Source organism: Bison bison, unplaced genomic scaffold (assembly GCF_000754665.1).
Source record: "Bison bison bison isolate TAMUID 2011002044 unplaced genomic scaffold, Bison_UMD1.0 scf7180017864105, whole genome shotgun sequence".
Lineage (NCBI taxonomy): Eukaryota > Metazoa > Chordata > Mammalia > Artiodactyla > Bovidae > Bison > Bison bison.
Genome location: NW_011494677.1, coordinates 7,282,339 through 7,298,297, shown reverse-complemented (window position 1 = coordinate 7,298,297; position 15,959 = coordinate 7,282,339). Strand labels below are relative to the sequence as shown.

The 15,959-nt window shown below is 38.6% G+C and overlaps 2 protein-coding genes across 6 annotated transcripts in view; one reads left to right on the top strand and one right to left on the bottom strand.

Annotated features, from left to right (window-relative positions):
• Positions 1 to 616, bottom strand: part of PURG (purine-rich element binding protein G) — a 41,755-nt gene extending 41,139 nt beyond the window's left edge. Inside the window, exons 1-2 of the mRNA XM_010838856.1 lie at positions 549 to 616; positions 41 to 428 (exon numbers count right to left, since the gene is read on the bottom strand). Coding sequence (XP_010837158.1) covers positions 41 to 428; positions 549 to 616 — 456 coding nt within the window. The remainder of the gene's footprint in view (positions 1 to 40; positions 429 to 548) is intronic.
• The window catches only part of WRN (Werner syndrome, RecQ helicase-like), a 125,505-nt gene continuing 109,831 nt past the window's right edge, over positions 286 to 15,959 (top strand). For 2 of the 5 annotated variants that reach the window (XM_010838805.1, XM_010838806.1), the window contains exon 1: positions 11,914 to 12,632. In XM_010838805.1, the coding sequence (XP_010837107.1) occupies positions 12,630 to 12,632 (3 nt within the window). In that variant the 5' untranslated portion in view covers positions 11,914 to 12,629. Of the gene's footprint in view, positions 483 to 11,913; positions 12,633 to 15,959 lie in introns of those variants that run through there. The other 3 variants (XM_010838803.1, XM_010838802.1, XM_010838804.1) reach the window with 2 other exon arrangements.

Below are 15,959 nucleotides of genomic sequence, written 5' to 3'. Positions count from 1 at the left end.
CAGCGCGTGGGACTGGGGAGTGAGCGTGAGGTGACCGGACAGGTGTGAAGATGGAGACGAGGACCCGGCTGAGGGGAGGCTGTTCTGACTTCTCCAGGTACCGCTGAGACGTAGGACTCGGGCGGCCCACCGGCGCCCGCGCGGAGACTACACTTCCCGTAGGGCTTAGCGGCGAGCCCCTCCCCAATTGCGCATGCGCACCGAGTAGCCAGCAGGGCTTCGGTGGGAGGGGCTGCAGCTCAGCGCTCCGGGAGCGGAGGACTTGGGGGCGTGGCGGAGCCCGGACGGAGGGGAGGGGAAGGTCCGTGTCCCAGGAGTGACGCGTCACTGTGTGCGCCGTGATCCTCCCGCGTGGGCTCCGCAGCGCGGGAGTCTGTTGAATCGGTATCGAACCCTGATACCTGGTTCGAGGCTGTGGTGTTGGGTCGCTGCACAAGTCATCCAGCTGATGGACGAGTCCCGTTGAACTGGCTCATCTCAGGGTAACGTGTCCCTCCAACCTTGCTTCAGGCTCCAGGCCCTGGGGTATCTTTCTAGCCTTCTCTTACCTGGAGGTTCTGAGTCCCACAGAGTAGGTCTCTGGGCTTTGGGTGGGAGGTTCCTTAGGGATGGGCATCTTCGTTCTCCTTTTCCGCCTCCCTTTTGTGTAATGTAACAAATCATGTTGGATTTTTGAATTCAAAATATTCAGTCTTTAATTTTGTTTTTGTTGTTGTTATTGTTTTTTTTTTCCTGGTTAAAATTGAGTTGTTTTCTGGTTATGTGTCAGTATGTAAATATTCTCCTTACAGAAGCGGATATTAACATCCTTAAGATGCTAATTTAGTAGTGTTTTAAATCAGAGTACTTAGGCACGTTAATTTTTAGGGAGTTGAAGTCTATGGGTAGGGCAGTTAGATTTTCATGCTATTGAACAGTGATCTCCCCTTCTTAATTACACAGATATTTACTGAGCGCCGCTCTAGGTCCATCAGTGAACAAAACAAACACAAATCGCTCTGTTTTGGGAAGTTTACATTTTGGAGAGAGATAGGCTGTAAGTCAAATGCCTGGTATGTCAAGAAGGTGACAATTCCATGGAGAATAATGAAGGAGAGATGAGGAGTGTGGATGAGGGTAGGGAACTGAAATTTTAAAGTAAGGTGGTCAGGCAAGGCCTGGCTGAGAATGTAATTTTTTTTGAATTAGTGTTATTGGAGTATAGTTGCTCTGCAATGTTGTGTTAGTTTCTACTGTACAGCAAAGTGAATCAGCTACACGTATACATATATCCTCTCTTTTTGGACTTCCTTCCCATTTAGGTCACCACAGGGCACTGAGTAGAGTTCTTTGTGCTATGTGGTGGGTTCTCATTAGTTAGCTATTTTATAACTAGTATCAGTAGTGTATTTGTGTTAATCCCAGTCTCCCAATTAATCCCTCCCTTCTCCCCACCTTAGTGTCCATACGTTTGTTCTCTGCGTTATGTTTCTGTTTCTGTTTTGCAAATAAGATCATCTATGCCGTTTGAAGAGGAATTAAAAAGCCTCTTGATGAAAGTGAAAGAGGAGAGTGAAAAAGTTGGCTTGAAGCTCAACATTCAGAAAACGAAGATCATGGCATCTGTTCCCATGACTTCATGGCAAATAGATGGTGAAACAACGTCAGACTTTATTTTTTGGGGCTCCAAAATCACTGCAGATGGTGATTGCAGCCATGAAATTAAAAGTCGCTTACTCCTTGGAAGGAAAGTTATGACCAACCTAGATAGCATATTCAAAAGCAGAGACCTTACTTTGCCAACAAAAGTCCGTCTAGTCAAGGCTATCATTTTTCCAGTGGTCATGTATGGACGCGAGAGTTGGACTGTGAAGAAAGCTGAGCACCGAAAAATTGATGCTTTTGAACTGTGGTGTTGGAGAAGACTCTTGAGAGTCCCTTGGACTGCAAGGAGATCCAACCAGTCCATTCTAAAGGAGATCAGTCCTGATGCTAAAGCTGAAACTCCAGTACTTTGGCCACCTCATGCAAAGAGTTGACTCATTGGAAAAGACTCTGATGCTGGGAGGGACTGGGGGCAGGAGGAGAAGGGGACGACAGAGGATGAGATGGCTGGATGGCATCACCGACTCCATGGACGTGAGTTTGAGTGAACTCCGGGAGTTGGTGATGGACAGGGAAGCCTGGCGTGCTGCAATTCATGGGGTCGAAAAGAGTTGGACACGACTGAGCGACTGAACTGAACTGAATGCTGTTTTTCTAGATTCCACATATATCGTTAATATATGATATTTGTTTTTCTCTTTCTGACTTACTTCACTCTTTGTTCGTGTTAGTTGCTCAGTCGTGTCCAACTCTTTGCAACCCCACGGACTGTGGCCTGTCAGGCCCCTCTGTCCATGGGATTCTCCAGGCAAGAATACTGGAGTGGGTAGCCATTCCCTTCTCCAGGAGATCTTCCTCACCCAGGGATCAAACCCGGGTCTCCTGCATTGCAGGAGGATTCTTTATCCTCTTTGCCACCTGGGTAATTTTTGAGTAAAGAGCTGAAGGAAGTGAGAGAGCTAGTTTTGTGGCTATCTGAGGTAACGAAAGTGCAAAGGCTCTGAGGGAACCTGCTTGGTGTATTTGAAGAGCAGAACTCTATAACTGGTTAATTAAGCAACAGCTTTCCACTGCCCTTCTGTCCAGCCCCAGGTAACCTCTGATATGCTCGCTCTCTATGAATTTGCTTATTCTAGATAGTATATGCAAGTGGAATCATATTTGTTGTTTTGCACTTGTCATAATGTTCTCAAGGTTCATCCACGTCGTACCATGTATTAGAACTTAATTTCTTTTTATGGCTGAATGTGTTTCCGTTGTGTGTACATACTATATTTTGTTTATCCTCATCTGTTGACAGACAGTTGGGTTTCCCCCCCTTTTGGTTATTGTGAATAATGGTGCGCTGAACACTGGCTTACAAGGATCTACTTGAGTCCCTGTTTCCAGTTCTTGTTTCTTTTGGGTCTGTACCTAGGAGTGGACTTGCTGGATCATATGATAATTATGTGTTTAGCTTTTGGAGGAACTGTTTTCTACAGTGGTGGAACCATTTTACCTATGAATTTTTTTTTTTGGCTATGCTTGGTGACTCACGAGACTTTAGTTCCCTGACCAGGGATTGAATCCGGGCCACAGCAGTTAAAGTGATGAGTCCTAATCACTGGACTACCAGGGAATTCTCAATTCCATATGAATTTGAGGATTAGCTTTTCCATTTCTGCAAAAAAAAAGGGCCTTTGGAATTTTGATAGAGATTGTGTTGAATCTGTAGATAGCTTGGGGTTGTATAACATCTTAACAATACTAAGTCTTCTTTCCGTGAACACAGGTGGTGTTCCATTTGTTGTGGTGGAACTTGTCTTCTTCGTGAATGAAATGTCTTCTTTAATTGGCAGCAATGTTTTGTAGGTTGTGATGTACAGGTTTTTCATTTCACCTCCTGGGTATTTTATTTTTTTAGATGCTATTGTAAACGAGATTGCTTTTTAAGTTTCCTCTCAGATTGCTCATTGCTGTTGTCTAGAAACTCAGCTGGTTTTTGTGTCTTGATCATGTACCCTGTAACTTTACTGAATTTGCTTATTAGATCTAGTAAGTTTCTTGTGGTTTCTTTGGGACTTTTTTTTATAGACGCAGTCATGTCATCTGTGAATAGAGTTTTACTTCTTTCCAATTTATTGCCTTTTATTTCTTATATCTAATTTCTCTGGGGCTAGAAATTTCAGTACTCTGTTCAATAGCATTGGTGGAAGGAGTATCTTTGTCTTGATCTTGATTTTAGTTGAAAAGATCTTCAGTCTTTTACCGTTGAGTATTATGTTAACTGCGTTTCTCATAAGTGCTCTTTATTGTGTGGAGGAAATTCCCTTCTCTCCCTAGTTTTCTGACTTTATATCATGAAAGAGTATTTGATTTTGTCAAATGCCCATGTCAGTTGAGATGGTCAGGTGTATTTCCTTCATTCTGTAAAAGTTATGTATTACATTGATTGATTCTCTTATATTGAGCCACCTTTACATTGCTGGGATAAATCTCACTTGGTTATGGTATATAATTCTTTAAATGGAAACATTTTTTAACAGAATCACTCTGACTTCTGTTTTGAGAAGACAGTGGAGGTGACGGAAATAAGAGGTAATGTGGCTTGAATCAGGGTTTTCCTGTGCAGGTGGTCAAAGATGAGAAATGCCTCCTTTATCGTATGTCAAGTTTCTATATTTACATAGCTCTGTTTCTGAACATGATATATTTTGTTCCATTGATTTATATCTATTTTTATACCAATTCCATACCATTTTAATTTCTGTTTTTGTGTACTGCTTATGTTTAATAGAGGAATTCCCTGGGGCTTCCTTTGTGGCTCAGCTGGTAAAGAATCCGCCTGCAATGTGGGAGACCTGGGTTCGATACCTGGATTGAGAAGGTCCCCTGGAGAAGGGAAAGGCTCCCCACACCAGTATTCTGGTCTGGAGAATTCCATGGACTATACAGCCCATGGGGTCGCAAAGAATTGGACAGGACTGAGTGACTTTCCCTTTCCCTTTCCCTGGTGGCTCAGACTGGAAAGAGTCTGCCTGCAACATGGGAGACCCAGGTTCGATCCCTGGGTCGGGAAGATGTCCTGGAGAAGGAAATGGCAACCCACTCCAGTATTCTTGCCTGGAAAATCCCATGGATGGAGAAGCCTGATGGGCTACAGTCCACAGGGTCTCAAAGAGTCGGAGATGACTGAGCGACTTCACTTTAGGAGTTCTCAAACTTTTTTTTATGTTTAATAGAGTGAATTTTTCTTTATTGGTCTTATTTTCTCAAAAAATACATTTTTTTGACTGCTCTTGACTATTTTCTTCTCTTAGTGAACTTTAATATAAGCTTGTGTGGTTTGATGAAAAATCCTGCTGACATCTTTTCTTGCTGTTGCTTCTGGAGTGTATTGATTTAATTAATTTGAAGTTTTGAGTCTTAACTGTCCAGGAACTCAGTATGTCTTCTCTAGACCTTTTTTGATGTTTTACTAAGCTTGCCTAGTTGTCTTTAAAATGGGTCTTACGTAGTTTACTTTAAGTTTATTCCTTGACAGATTGTCATTTTTGCTGTTATTGAGTTTAGATATAAATTATACTTTTTAATTGATTCTTGCTCATATATAGAGAAGTCCCTTCATTTGGATATGCTTATCTTGAATCTGGTCATCTCTGGAGTATGTCAGTCTTTTAATCAAATTGATGAAGTTTTATAAAATCAAATTACCTCAAAGTGATACTAGGGACAAGTATTTCGGAGACTTTAGCTCTTTGATAGGAGTTAAGCTTTCCTCTTGTGAAAACTGGTTAGTAATAGCAGTCAGGTGCTACCCCTGCTCCTTGCCTTAAAATGATGATCATCAGCATTTTTATTATCATCAACACCATCATTATTCTGCATTACTTCCCTTAGGGATCATATAGGTTTACCCTGTATCCTCTTTCACCTGCAGAGCAGTCAGCTTCTTTTAAAGGTGATTTGCTTTCTTTTTTGATAAATGTTTTATATATGGGAGGATTAAAAAAGAGGATGGTTTTGGAATAATTTCTTCACTGGGAAATAAGTGATTAGAATAATTTCACATTATCTCCCAATAAGTGGAACCAGTGAATTTCCCTCCCTTCCCTTCAAGCCTTTGCTTCTTTCTAACTCGTGTCTTGTCTGAATTTTATGATCTTCCACCTATAGTCTGATAGGCTAGGTCTTTGGGGCAGGGCAGAGATTCACCCTCTCTTTAGGTGTCTCTGAGGCCAAGAAGGTAGAAGTGTGGAATCTCCCTAGTGTATTGTAGGAATAGCAGAAGCCATTAGAAAAAATATCAAAGGTTTGTTGCTTCTTCTCATTTTGATCTGTAGCGTGAGACATCACCTGTTGGCATGTGATCTACTTTAGCTATTCATTCTTGAAATGAGGGCACCAGAGTGCAGTGGAAAGATCACTGGACTAGAAGGTAACTTTTGCCTACTGTACCAGCACAGGATTGCTCGTTTTTCCTTTTACTCATTTTATATAAACTTTCCCTGTGTGAAGAAGTTAATCTGAAGTTCTTGGCATTGGATAAACTTATGGTTGCTTTCAGAATTGTATATTCATTTTCCAGTTTCTTTTTCACTCTGTCTCTATTTTTACCTTTTGCTCTTCCTTCCACACTTAAATTGGTCTTATTGTAAAATATTGCATTTTTCTTTCTGTCTGAAAATCCTGAATTTCAGCCCAACGCAGAGCTGTGCATCCTAAAGTTCAATATCACTCCCATTTATTTAAGTTCTAATTTTCTGTTGCATTGCTTTTTAATGTTATTTTAATTCTTGTTTTGATTTAAAGAAGATATGAAGCTCTGTTGATGAAATTTTGAAACTTTTGGTACTGTATACTTTGTGTGGCTAATATTTTTGTGTATTTGTCTGGGGCTAGTATTTTTATCCTTATAATTTATTTTTATTTAAGATCAGAGGTCAAAGAAAAGAATTGGCCACATACTCTTATTTTCAGTTATATTTGTGTGTTAGTTACAACACAAGCACAGAAAACTTGATTCAAACAGGCTTAACGAATAAGGAAACTTATTTTTAAAATGAACCTTGAAGGCTAAGGGAGGACTAACTTGAAGACTAGTTTAGTGCATTGACTGTAGCTTCATTTCTCATCTTTTCCATCTCCTGTGTGTTGGCTTCATACTCTGGCTAATTTCCATCACCGTGGCAAATCAGCTGTCGAAGGCCCAGGCTTCCCATTCTCAAACAAGACATCTCTTGTGGTACTTTGATATAAGAGAAAAAAATATTCTCAGAAGCCCTGTAAACATCTCTTGTATCTCATTGGTCTGTCTTAGGTTGCAGTTTTTATTCTTAACCCAAAGCTAGGAGAATGCCTTGAGTTCACACCTGAGTTTCTGAATCATTGTGACTAGGGGAATGGGATTTATTTTACATCAGTTAGATTTTCCATGGGAGCTGGCATTTCGGGGCAGCTTCCTTGAAGCACATTGGTTTTGCAAATAACTGGTCAGTATCTGAATTAAATTTACAGTACTGTGCAAAGGGTGCAGGGTGGAATGGATGCTGGGTGGCCAACCGTCAATGTCCTTTTGATAATGAGTCTTATAAAATTTCATCTCAGCCCATATGAAGTGACAGGGGAAGAAAAAAAAAAAAACAGGCAGCCTAAGAATGTTTTAAATTGACTTACCTGAAAACTTTCTCTGTACTTTCCCAGTTTATAGTGGCTGATTTTAGCTGACTGGCTATAGCTACTTACAGAACAGAGGAAATTCATTAAAAATAATGAATTATTCAGTGGGATAGTGAAATTCAGTTATAAAGCACTTCGCTGTGCCATGGACTCAGTTCAGGTCAAGTCATGTTCCTGGTTTATGGGCAGTTCGGCTTCTCACAATGACACTGCATTATTCTTTTCCCCTGTTGCTAGCATTTTAATGACATCTTATTGTATTTATTTGGTTCTACTTATACTTTATTTCAATTGACTTTATTAACACAAATTTTAACTTACACTTTAAAAATATAAATTATATATTACATAATGTTTGACAGTTATGAATATTTAGTAGATACCTATAAAGAATTAGGTCTCTCAAAAGAAAAATCCTGTTACCTTTAAAATTGCTGTGATTACTGTAGCTGAAGCAAATGCTAATGGTGGTTTTATTTAGCGTTTATAGTTTGTTTGCCTGGGTTATTTGGAGGGAAATTAAGATTCAATAGATTAATGAAAGCCTCTTTAATTAGGGAATTTAATGAGGGCTTTGTCATGGATTCCATGGTTCTTTTTCCTCTGACCCTTCCTATTCCTATTAGTGCATTGAAAAGTAGAAAAGAATTCTCAAAAACAATACAGAAGGATACCTCATAAGTTATATCCTCTACTGTAATTACAGATTGTGCATGCTTGTGTAGAAATATGTGTGTACATGTGTCTCTGTGGGGACTTCCCAGGTGGCTCAGTGGTAAAGAATGTGCCAGCCAATGCAGGAGATGCAGGTTAATTCCCTGGGTCGGCAAGATTCCCTGGAGAAGGAAATGGCAACCAATTTCTATATTCTTGCCTGGGAAATTCCATAGACAGAGGAGCCTGGCAGGCTACAGTCCTTGGGGTTGCAAAAGAGTTGGACATGACTAAAACAACAGTGTGTCTCTATATGTATCTGTGTGTATATATATATAAAATTTATTATTGTTAGTCTCTCTGTCCTGTCTGACTCAAAGTGTCTAACCAAAATTTGGACATTGATAACCAGAGTGAATTGCTGAATCATTTAAGCTGCTTTGGTTTTATATTACGTATAACAAGGATGACTATGCTGCTAAGTCACTTCAATTGTGTCCGACTCTGTGTGACCCCAGAGACGGCAGCCCACCAGACTCCCCCGTCCCTGGGATTCTCCAGGCAAGAACACTGGAGTGGGTTGCCATTTCCTTCTCCAATGCATGAAAGTGAAAAGTGAAAGTGAAGTCGCTCAGTTGTGCCCGACTCTTAGCGACCCCATGACTGCAGCCTACCAGGCCCCTCCGTCCATGGATTTTCCAGGCAAGAGTACTGGAGTGGGGTGCCATTGCCTTCTCCGAAGGATGACTATACTTGTATATAAATCTTTCTGGAGAATGCTGGTTATTTTTGTAACATTAATTTTTTAAAATGTAACTATAGGTAAAACAGTGTGAGAAGTAGAGAAGTATTTTGAGTGGAAATCTTAGTATTGTGTGAAGAAATTTCCTTGGCCTACCTTCATGAAGATGGCTTTTCTTTCATTTACCCTAGGCTCTATTTAGACATTAATTTTCACACTAGACCATCAAACTGGTCCTTTTAATAATTTGACTATTGAAGCATTTGATTGATGCTGATAGTTAATGGACTGGAAGAACTGAGCTAGTGCCCCTCTCTGGGTTCATCGTTTTTAGTCCCAGTTTTACAGATGAGAAGGTAAATAATGGGCTCTGTGGGTGCTGCTCGCATCATTGAGGAATCCATAGGGTGAAGTAACGCGCCAGGCCAGTGTGAATTGACACAGAAGGCTCAGAGATGGGGAGAAAAGGAGACGTGCTCCAGTCTTAGGATAACTCCCCTCCTACTCCCCTGATTAAGTAGGTGTCCCAGACTACCACCCTGATTCATCTTTTGGCATATTCCTACTGTTTCTCAACTACTCATTCTGTAGTGTACCTCCAAAAATGTACCCCAATATTTCACTCAAAGAATGTTTTATAAAGGGATATTGACTCTTAACATTTCTAGAGATACTCAGACCAGCTGCTGGTATTGATTTGTTTACAGCCGAGGTTAGAATTAAGAGGCCTGCAGGAAACTGGGTCTTGGAGATTGGTATCAGATGGGAGATTGCATAGTCATATCCATTTCTTTTGGAAAACTGGAAGGTCTGGCAAAACTGGGGCCAAACTGACCATTGGGAAGAGTTAGCTGAAGCAAGGTTAGTGCCTTCCAGTTTGTGCTGCAGCATAATGATATGGGTTATGGGTAATGCACGATTTTGATGGTTGCATATTTTTTATAATTTTCAAACATAAAAGCTTTTTATAAGGCAAACGTTCAAAGATTTGCAATAGGTTAAATTATATTTGAGCATTCTTTATGTAGATCGTTTTGTCAATTACTTGATATCTATAACATGTATAGTTCTGTGCAGTAAACTTGGTTGAAAAGGGCTGTGTTGTGGCTGTATCTTTCCGTCTTAACTGTTAAGTAATTTCCTATCTGTTAATCACTTTACTTGGGTATGTGTATGTTATTTAATCATTGGGAAAGTTATATGTGTTCTTTGAATTTTCTTTCTTAATTCTCATAGGTTTACTGGAAACATAGAAAAGACCATGATTATTAATTATTACTATTATTAATTGATTGAACATATGCAACTCAATTGGTTCAATAAAATATGTCTTTATAACTTCAGAAGCTCATTTAAAAATATATTTGATTACCCTGAAGTATTTTTTGTTTACTTTAAAATTTTTTAATTATTAAAATAAATGAAAATAAGTATTTCAGGACACTTAGTTTTTTGTTTAATTTCCTTAATTTAAAAAAATTGGTTTTTTTTTGATAGGATTTGTTTAGAAATGTTCATAAGAATACAGACAGGTTAAACAACAGAAAACTTTTCCTGAGGAATTAAAGACCTATAGTATTTTAAGTACTTTATATGCAAGTAGATTGAATTTCCTTAGATACTTACTTACCCAATTTTGATGTGTAAGACTGATTAAAGCTGGAAAGTCATTCAGTTTATGAGTTGAACATAATAGTAAATATTTATTAATCAATAACTAAGTAGTAAAGGATTATCTCAGAATTGGATTTGGTATTCCCAGAATTCTTCACGCTTCAGCCTAAATCAAATGGAGTGGGGGTGTCAGGCAGAATATTCTGATACCTTTTCGTAAAACATTTATTTTACTAAATAAAAGATCTGAACGTTTGAAAGTGTCTATGAGCAAAAAATAAGAACAAATTTAAGAGACTGATAAAAGAAGTAATCAGATTGAACTCAAGAAGGGTTAAACAGTTAATAGAGCCCAGATTACCTCACTAGTTTGCTAAATCTGCTCTTTTCCCTCCTGCTTATATGGAATACTATGTTTGGGACCAGTGAGGCAAAGGAAGTAGAAAAGTTGCCATTTTTCAGTTATCTTTTAGAAGATATGTTGAAGATTTATGCTGAAGACAACATTAGAAGAAGATTAATGAAAAAAGTGTTCATTGCAGTTATGAATTCGTAAATACTGGCAGTGGTCCTCAGCAGGCTTTATAGAACCTTTGAAAAATGCCTGGAAGGACATTATTTGCTTGGCACAGAAGTTCGAAAACCAACTGGGGATGAAGAATGTAGTGAAAAATGAATATTTTGAAACATGAGCAGTTATAGGAACTGGAAATGTGGGGCTGGTAACAATAGGAACGTAGAAAGGCTTTGTGTTAAGTTCAACGTAAAAAACCTGATATTCCTAGTTATGTGTTGTTTTATTCACAGAGAATCTCTTGTATATTAAAATTTACCTGTAGTTCTGAATTCTGCATTATGGTGTCATAAAAATGGTGAATCTCCTGAAATCCAAGTGGCTACAATGCCATCCTTTCAGCTTGAGGTGAAGAAATCTGATTAGCTATTTCATTACCGAAATAAGTTGACAGTCCAAAGGAAGATTTATAAGCTAAAGGGAAAAATTTCAAATTATTCTGTGTGAATGACTCTTACTTTGCAGATTGTTTGAAGTCTGATTATTGGCTTCAAAAAATGATATCCTTAACTGACATTTTGAGCACTTGAATTAACTTAATCATCACTGTAGTGATCATGTGGAAAATATATTAATGTGTACTGACAACATTTATGGATTCAGAGTAAAAATTCAGGTTTGGCGGAGTGAAGTTAAAATAACTTTTAGAAGTGATTGTTTAATTGGTGTTATTTGAATCCTAAAGAAGGATTAATATTATTAGAGAGAACCCAGTGTGTGCCTGATATGGAACTTTAGCATTGACATTCTTGATATAAAAACATTCATTTGTATTTGAAGCTTATTTAACATCATCGGAAGAAATTAACATATTTCTCAGTAGAGGAACAGGAGAAGCATTAAAGACTTCCTGCAGGCTTGAAGTTCAATTTAAGGAGATTGAATTGTTGGAGTGCTGGTTAACAGTGAAAAAGGAGCTTTCAGTATGTCGGAGCAAAGCTTCCCCTTTTGCCATTTGCTACCATTGGTGCCGACAAAGCTTTTTCATGATGGTTGCTCTACGGAGTATTAAGAATATGTTGTTTAAAGATCTAAATGGAGAATTTTGTGTAACCGTGTTAAACATAAAACCTAATATACAGAAGTTATTTCTTCTAAATAATTTCAAGATTGTTATTTTAAAAGTTTGAAAATTTTAATTTTATAAAGAACGTAGAAGTTTCACAATATATTCACATTCCCAGATCCCATTCCCAGCATGCCATGAAAACAGTTTCATTTTCTGAATGTGCCATGAATTTGAAATTGTTGTCCACTTCTGGTATAGAACTTCATTTATAAATGAATCGGACAATTGAGAGTCATCATGTATTTGGGTAAAATCAACAGGTATCAAATCACTTAGCTGAATAGTTGACCCTTGATAAAAAAGAATTTTCTACACAAAAAATAACTTAGACTCCTTGTAAAAATGGATTCAGTGGATTCAATAGAAAATGTATTAAAGAACTGAAAATGGTGTAAAAGGAATATTGGAGGTTAGGAGAGGAATTAAAACGTTTCCTGAATAAGTACTCGTTAGAATTACTGTGGTAAAACAAATGTGGCTGAAAATTAAATTGGTATTGAATGTACTGAAGAACCGATTGGACTTAGGAAGCCTACTTGATATTTCCTGTCTTACAGGACCTAGAGGAAGTGTACTGTTGGGTTCTATGCGCTGGGGAGCTAGAGCTTGAGATTACAACTCTGGATACCTGTGAATCAAGAAATTGTCTTCTAGAACTTCAGTGGAAGACTTAGTATATTCTCTTGGTGCTCAGTTTGCAGCTTTCTGATGGACCCTAAGAGCTGAGACTGCTGATGGTAAATAGAGTTACACGGGTAAAGTAAAATAACATTTTACCCAAGGAATTCAGCATGAGGAACGTCCAGAATAGGAAACTCCTGTTGAAACGGGTCTTTGAAATAATTAAATCATAACTTTTACTAAAGAAAGAAATTACAAGCACATTTGGGGAGACTCAACTAGAGTGCAAAGAAACTTTCTGAAACAAATAGTCCAAATCTTAACATTGTAAAAGTTCAGTAAGGCAAATTGCAAAAGAACTTTGAAATGAAAGGGAGAATATTGAGAATGAAATTAGCATCTTGGAGATCAAGTAGAAGAGATGTCTTGTAATACTGAACAAAGTTAAGGAAGTCATCATCAGGTAGAAAAAAATAGACATTAACAGAAGAAATTCAGGCAAGTTTTCACTGGAATGTGAATAAGTGGTATAGAAGGAAAAAAAGAATAGGTTATAGCAATTAATAACTAAACCAGTAACAGGAGTGTATTAGTTTGTTATAGCTGCCATGATTAAGTACCACAAACTGAAAGAGTCAACAGAAATTTAATATTCTGTAGTTTTGGAAGCTAGAAGTTCAAAATCATGTTGTTGGCAGAGTTTTTTTTTTTTTTTTTTTCCTGAGGGCTGTGAGGGAAAGGTCTGCTTCTGGCCTGCCTTCGTGGCTTGTAGATGACTTTTTCCCTGTGTTTCTTCAGATCGTCTTCTATGTATGCATGTCTTGTCTCTGTGTCCAGATTTCCCCTTTTTTATAAAGATGTCACTCATTTTGGATTAGGGACATCCCTAATAACCTCATTTAAATTTGGTTACCTCTGGGCATACACACTGAGGAAACCAGAAGGGAAAGAGACACGAGTACCCCAATGTTCATCGCAGCACTGTTTATAATAGCCAAGACATGGAAGCAACCTAGATGTCCATCAGCAGATGAATGGATCAGAAAGCTGTGGTACATATACACAATGGAGTATTACTCAGCCATTAAAAAGAATACATTTGAATCAGTTCTAATGAGGTGGATGAAACTGGAGCCTATTATACAGAGTGAAGTAAGCCAGAAGGAAAAACATAAATACAGTATACTAACGCATATATAAGGTATTTAGAAAGATGGTAACAAGAACCCGGTGTATGAGACAGCAAAAGAGACACTGATGTATGGAACAGTCTTATGGACTCTGTGGGAGAGGGAGAGGGTGGGAAGATTTGGGAGAATGGCAATGAAACATGTAAAATGTCATGTAGGAAACGAGTTGCCAGTCCAGGTTCGATGCACGATGCTGGATGCTTGGGGCTGATGCACTGGGACGGCCCAGAGGATGGTATGGGGAGGGAGGAGGGAGGAGGGTTCGGGATGGGGAACACATGTATACCTGTGGCGGATTCATTTTGATATTTGGCAAAACTAATACAATTATGTAAAGTTTAAAAATAAAATAAAATTAGGAAAAAAAAAAATTTTGGTTACCTCTGTAATGACCCTGTCTCCAAAGTGGCATTCTGAGGTACTTGGAGATTAGGACGCCCACCTGTCTTGTACTGGAGAGGCATACAGTTCATCCTATGACAAGAGGAAAATTTTCTTAAGACTTGGAATCCTTTCCAAGGACTCGCTGATCCCAAGAAGAATAGAGTGGAGCGCTTTAAAATATAAAAATCCTTTAAAGTCTCTGAGGCTTCCAGATGGGAAAAATGTTACTCATAATTGAAGAAAGCAGCAGAAAAGCAATGGACTTCTTACTTGTGATGTTAAACGGCAGAAGACTGTAGGAGAACATCTATAAACTGCTGAGAGACTATTATGCTCCGTCAACACATCATTCTCTTATCTGTCTGAAAAAATAGGTTTTTATATATGCAAGGGATCAGTGCTTATCCCTACATATTCTACCTGAGGAAAGCAATTGAAAAGAACCTCTGAGCAAACACTTGAATTCAGAACAGAGATCCAGGATAGGGCAGGATGAATTGAAAAGGAAACCGTAGTAAGCGATATAAACACTTACATATATATCTAAATTTATATAAACATTAAAATGGATGATGAAATTTGTAACAAAAATGTTCAGAAACAGTAAGGATTCTTGAAATAGAAAAGCAGTACTAGAAAGCTAACAGGCTGTAACAGCCAAAACTGTAGCACGAAAAAGCAGTGGTTAACGGTGGGGAAGTCAAAACATTCTTCAGAGTTTTCCCTTACTGGATGGAGAGACAGTATAAATGTCAGGTCTTGATGGGGAAGGGATATAGTTTTATTATTTTGCCCAGAGAGTGGAGTAATAGTAGTAATAGTCATAATAGTGTAAAAAGTGAAGTTTGAACACTGACAGTGGTAAAAAAGAATATGAATGGTAACTTCACCCAGTTGGAAAAATGGACAAAGAGTAAGAAGAAACCAAAGAAAGGATGATAAATATTAATCAAAAATGAAAGGGAAAGCTCAAGTTCTTATACTAACTGTGAATCAGGTGAATCTCCTTATTGAAAGACAGCGTGTTCAGATTGGCGCTGTTCAAAACCAAAACCAGAAAAACAAACCACAACAAAAATCCCACGTGTATGTTGTTTAAAGCCAGCCTTTAAAAAAGTGATAAAGGTGAAAAGTGGTAGATGGTGGTGGCTAGATAGGTGAGATTATTCTAGAAGAATCCAAACCAAAGCAAATCAAAATACATTATTTTAAAGAGGAACTTGGGATCCTTTAATGGCTCAAATAAGAAATGATAAGATTTGATTTTGGAAAAAAATGTGTGAACATTGTTCATACTCAAGAAGGTAACAGCTCAATATATAGTTTAAAAACTCTATTATTCAATGACTTCAATCCTTTCCAAGAATCAGATCAGATCAGTCGCTCAGTCGTGTCAAACTCTTTGCGACCCCATGAATCGCAGCCAGGCCTCCCTGTCCATCACCAACTCCCGGAGTTCACTCAGACTCACGTCCATCGAGTCAGTGACGCCATCCAGCCATTTCATCCTCTGTCGTCCCCTTCTCCTCCTGCCCCCAACCCCTCCCAGCATCAGAGTCTTTTCCAAATGAGTCAACTCTTCGCATGAGGTGGCCAAAGTACTGGAGTTTCAGCTTTAGCATCAGTCCTTCCAAAGAAATCCCAGGGCTGATCTCCTTCAGAATGGACTGGTTGGATCTCCTTACAGTCCAAGGGACTCTCAAGAGTCTTCTCCAACACCACAGTTCAAAAGCATCAATTCTTCAGTGCTCAGCCTTCTTCACAGTCCAACTCTCACATCCATACATGACCACAGGAAAAACCATAGCCTTGACTAGACGAACCTTTGTTGGCAAAGTAATGTCTCTGCTTTTGAATATGCTATCTAGG